Source organism: Medicago sativa, chromosome 6, assembly GCF_051527215.1.
Source record: "Medicago sativa cultivar Bolivia chromosome 6, Bolivia_mono, whole genome shotgun sequence".
In the NCBI taxonomy this organism is placed as follows: Eukaryota; Viridiplantae; Streptophyta; class Magnoliopsida; order Fabales; family Fabaceae; genus Medicago; species Medicago sativa.
The window spans coordinates 86747488-86752577 of NC_140754.1; the positions used below are offsets into that span (position 1 = coordinate 86747488).

General features: G+C 38.5%; 1 protein-coding gene across 1 annotated transcript; it reads right to left on the reverse strand.

Annotated features, from left to right (window-relative positions):
- Positions 1-1039: 1039 nt before the first annotated feature.
- On the reverse strand, positions 1040-4124 carry LOC146917772 (uncharacterized). The gene is made up of 5 exons (XM_085721930.1): positions 3358-4124; positions 2190-2689; positions 1973-2101; positions 1578-1807; positions 1040-1219 (listed from the first exon to the last, which is right to left on the reverse strand). The coding sequence occupies exons 1-5, from the start codon at positions 4122-4124 to the stop codon at positions 1040-1042; spliced, it is 1806 nt and encodes a 601-aa protein (XP_085578056.1).
- Between the last annotated feature and the right edge of the window lie 966 nt (positions 4125-5090).

The window sequence follows — 5090 nt, forward strand, 5'->3', positions numbered from 1 at the left end:
GTTATGCATAACGCTTTCGTATAATGAAAAATTAATTAATTAATTAACATTTTCAAGTGACAAAAAAATATATATCAATTTTTTTAACCCACGACCCACGACCCAAGCCTGGCCGGTCGAACGGCAGCGTCGTCGTCGTCGCGCACGTGATATATATATTTTGTAAGCGTTCACCCGTTCACAAAATTGGGTACCCCAAGGGCACACCCTTGGAGGTCACTTTGCCCATATATAAACACTTACTAGTTGGGGTGACCCTCCAATGTGGGACATTTTTAAGTCACACCCACACACTAGTTCTTTCATAGTGTTTTTCTTTCCAATTTTCTTCACTAGAATGACTAGTGTTCCAACAATCCCCCACTTGACTTCAAAATGGTTTCGTAAATCGTTTCCATAAGATTTGCTAATATACAAAGGTGTCGCCAACAACTTGAACCTTTGCATAGTGGAAGGTATTCTGATTTAACAAGAGTTGCTTACAGCATTGAACTCTATCTCAGACATAGAATCCACACACAAACCTTTTCATAGGTGTATTCTAAAGCCCGTGCGTTTTTAAGGCCCTGCACGTGTATCCCGATTTTAACGAACGCTCTAGGAATTCTGCCTCAAAATTCCATAGGACCGGCCTAAGTTCCACATTCATATAGGTGAGTCTATCAAGGGTACTCCTGTAGCTGTGTACCCCACTCAACATAGAGTATAGATCTCATTAAGAGTTACTATTACCTCATCCTTCTTTCGCTGCAGGATCATGCTTTCTATATTCTTTCTCTCATAGCATGTTCTACCACTTCATGACTTGTTTTTACCCATTGAACCTAAATCTTGGGATCTCCAGTCATATAGGTCGGGTTACCATCATTCAGTGGGCTATAGACATTAGTCCCATCCTACTGGATGTTTCTCGGACTTTCTCTCTGTTAAGTCCTTTCGTCAAAAGATCAGCTAAGTTTTCATTCGTACGTACAAAATCAACTCTAACCGCTCCATTAGAGATACACTCTCTAATCGTGCTGTGTTTTTGCCTTATCTGTCATCTCTTACCATTGTAATAACGATTCTTAATATTTGCAATAGCTGCGGTACTCTCGCAATGAATTAACACAGCCGATAACAGTTTCTCCCATAAAGGGATTTTAGCTAGCAAGGATCGTAGCCAACTTGCTTCTTCACTAGCAGTAGCTAGTGCTATCATCTCAGATTCCATTGTGGACTGAGCCAGTATAGTTTGTTTCTTAGACTTCCAAGAAACAGCTCCTCCATCTATGCTAAATATATAGCCGCTGGTCGCTTTGGAATCATCCAACAAGGTGTTCCAATCTGCATCACTGTACCCTTCAAGTACAGCAGGATATTTTTGATAATGCAGTCCTAATGTCATAGTCCCTTTCAGGTATCTCACGACTCTCTCAATAGTGCCAATGCTCCTTGCTTGGCCTACTTGTAAATCTGCATAAGAGTCCCACGACATAGGCAATGTCGGGTCTAGTACAATCAGTGGCATATCTGCCAATGATGCTCGCATATTCAGTTTGTCTAACACCATCTCCAGTGTTCTTAAAAAGTTTTACACTTGGATCATAGGGTCTGCTTGCAGGTTTACAATCAAAGTAGTAGTATTTCCTTAATATCTTCTCAACGTAGTGAGACTGATCCAAGGAAATTCCTTTATCTGTTCTAGTAATCTTGATGCCAAGAATTACGCCAGCTTCTCCTAGGTCCTTCATATCAAAGTTGTTACTCAACAGTGATTTCACAGAATTTATGGCAGGAATGTTTGACCCAAATATGAGTAGATTGTCTACATATAGACATATGATAGTGTAAATGTCTTTATCATACTTGTAGTAGATACATTTGTCACTTTCATTCACTTTAAACTCATTCGAAATCATTAAGTTGTCAAACTTTTCATGCCATTGCTTAGGGGCTTGTTTTAGACCATACAGAGATTTGTCTAACTTACGGACTTTGCTTTCCTGTCCATGGACTACAAAACCTTCAGGTTGTTCCATATAGATTTCTTCTTCTAGCTCTCCATTCAAAAAAGCAGTTTTCACATCCATTTGGTGTACAATTAAGTTATAAACAACATCTAAGGATATTAGTACCCTTATGGATGTGATTCGAGTAACTGGTGAGTAGGTATCGAAAAAATCTATATTTTCTCTTTTGTCTGAAACCTTTGGCTACAAGGCGTGCCTTGTATTTATCAACAATTCCATTAGGTTTCAGTTTCTTTTTCAAAATCCATTTACAACCTATTGGTTTGCAGCCTGGTGGCAGTTCAGTCAAGTGCCATGTTTCATTAGACAGTAGAGAATCCATTTCATCATTTATGGCTTCTTGCCATAAGTCAGCAGCCAAGGAAAACAGAGCTTCCTTGAGATTTGATGGATCCTCTTCTAATGTATTGACCACATATGCAGGTCCATACTCTTTAGCAGTTCTTGCTCTCTTACTTCTTCGAAGTTCTGTAACATCAGTCATGATGTTTTCATCACTATTTCTGATTACTGGATCGTGATCAGGTATAGTGTTCATACTTGCGCCTCCACTATTGCCCCCACTATCTCTTGATAGAAAGAGAAATTTCGTTTCATTGAAATCGGCGTCATTTGATTCTATGATCACTTTAGCATTTAGGTCATAAAACATATATGCTTCGTTATTCATAACATACCTAATGAATACAAATTCATAGGCTCTACTAGTGAGTTTATCTCTATTGGGCTCAAGATCCGAACTTATGTCAGACAATCCCAAGTTCAAAAAATAAGACAAGTTGGATTGTCTTTTCTTCAAAAATTTCTTAATTAGAATTTTTGTTCATAGACTTTGGTACTCTAGCCAACATAAATTTCAATTTTCGTTAAAGAAATTTGAACATATCAAGCATATTAATTTTATTTTTCAAAATTTGCAGTCATAAAAAAATATGATAAAATATTGTTTTATCATTTCTAGTTTATGTGTCATCAAGTTCACACATATCATAATCTATTAAGTTTAGAGATTTATATTCTCTAAATTCTGATTTATATGAACTGTTGGTTCATATATCTTGACTGCAATAAACAAAATTATCTAATCATATAACATTGGAATTAAGTCCAAGTTACTCAAGTTTAACAATTAAACAATTTGTCCACATGATAAATTTTGACAAGTCAAATATTAAAATCACACAACTAATAAAATAGAAGGAGAATTTAATTTTGAACATGTCATCAAAGCGCAGTCTTTTTCCACAAGAATGCATGAACACAAGTCTCTCTTTAAGTCTGAGTGAACTCAGTCTTATTCAATAGAAATATGAAATTCAGATTCTTTCTTATTCTAGGAGTGTGCATCACATCCTTCAATATGAGAGTCTTCCCGGAGGTGAATTTCAGCTCCACATCTCCGGTTCCAGCAACTTCAGTGGTGTGGGAATCTCCCAGCAGCACCTTCTGATCTTCAGCAGTAGTGTATGTCTTGAACATAACACGTTCATAACAGACATGGGGAGAGGCGCCAGTGTCTATCCACCAACCATCAGATCCACCCACCATGTTGATTTCAGTTATCATTGCAGTATACGGCTGCTCCTCATTTGTTGTCAAGGGAGCCTGAGCTTGAGCCGGTCTAGTGGATGGGTTTCTACACTTTCGTGCCATATGACCTGGTTGTCCGCAATTGAAGCAATTAAACGGTTGAGCAGGGTCATTCTTGGATGCTTGAACTCTTGGGACCTTTGGTGGGTTCCCATTCTTATTCCGATTGGAATTCTTATTTGCAGGGCGGTTCTGATTCTTAAATTGTTTGCCAGTAGGCTTCAGAGTAGCACCCACAGATTTCTTTTTAGCGTTGTTGTTCGAGACAGCAAACACCTCTTCATTCAGTTCTTGTTTTCTTGCCTCTTCTTCAATATGAAGTTGAGTAATCAGACTTTCAAGAGAAAACTCCTTAGTCTTATGCCTAAGGGCATTCTTGAAGTCCTTCCAAGCATGGGGCAGTTTATCAATTATCACAGCAATCTGAAACTGCTCAGGTAATTGAATCCCTTCAACAAAAAACTCATGAGCTATATTCTGAAGCTCCTGAGATTGTTCTTCGACAGATTTCTCGTCGTTCATCTTATAGTTTAGGTACCGGCTCACATCAAATTTCTTTGAGCCAGCCTCTTAAGTGTTATATTTATTCTGAGGAGCATCCCAAACATCCTTAGTTGTCTTATGAATCAGATGCAGATCATATAGATGATCCACAAGACAGTTCAAAATGTAATTCTTGCACAGGTAATCATTTTCTTGCCAAAGGAGTTTATCCTTTTCAGCCTGTTTCACCTTTTCAGCATGTTCGGCAGTAAGCCTTTCCAACTCAACATTAGCAGCAGATACAGAAGCATCTGTAGCCACTGCTGTCTTACCGTTATCAGTCATTTCCATAGGAACCGACATCGATGGTATCACAGGTACGTTGTCCTTCAAGACGTGGGCAACCTTTTTAGTAGTTAGAAAAAACATCATCTTTGTTTGCCAACGCTTGAAGTTAGTACCGTAAAACTTAAACGGTTTGTTCAAATCGATAGTTGTTCCAGATACAGTAATTTCGTTGTTGGTACTCATGTTTTTTAGAAACGTTTTAAAATTGTTGTTTTTTCGATTTAAAAATATACCGAACGAAATTACTGGGTGAGTCACAACCAGGTCGCTTTCTTTAAGACGTTTCGCGGCACTACGCAAGTTGTGCAAGGTAGACTAACAACCACGCCATCTCCAGGATAAAACATCACAGATCACTGTTACGAGTATACACTGCACAATATATAGTCGCTCGAGAATTACACCTCAGAATATGGTTCAATCGATTGATCGAAGCCACTCGAAATATGGTTCAATCGATTGAATGAAGCCACTCGATACGGTACGTAACCGCTCAAATCGAAACCGAAAGGGACAGAAAGGAGTAGAAGCAGAAGAAACTCGTTTAGCACAAGTCGGAGGGAGAAGAGAAGAAAAGAATTCCCGACAACTCAATGAAATTCTTTTCGGTGTGTAGAATGAGTGGGGCGAACCTCTCCTTTTATAGGGAGAGTTTGT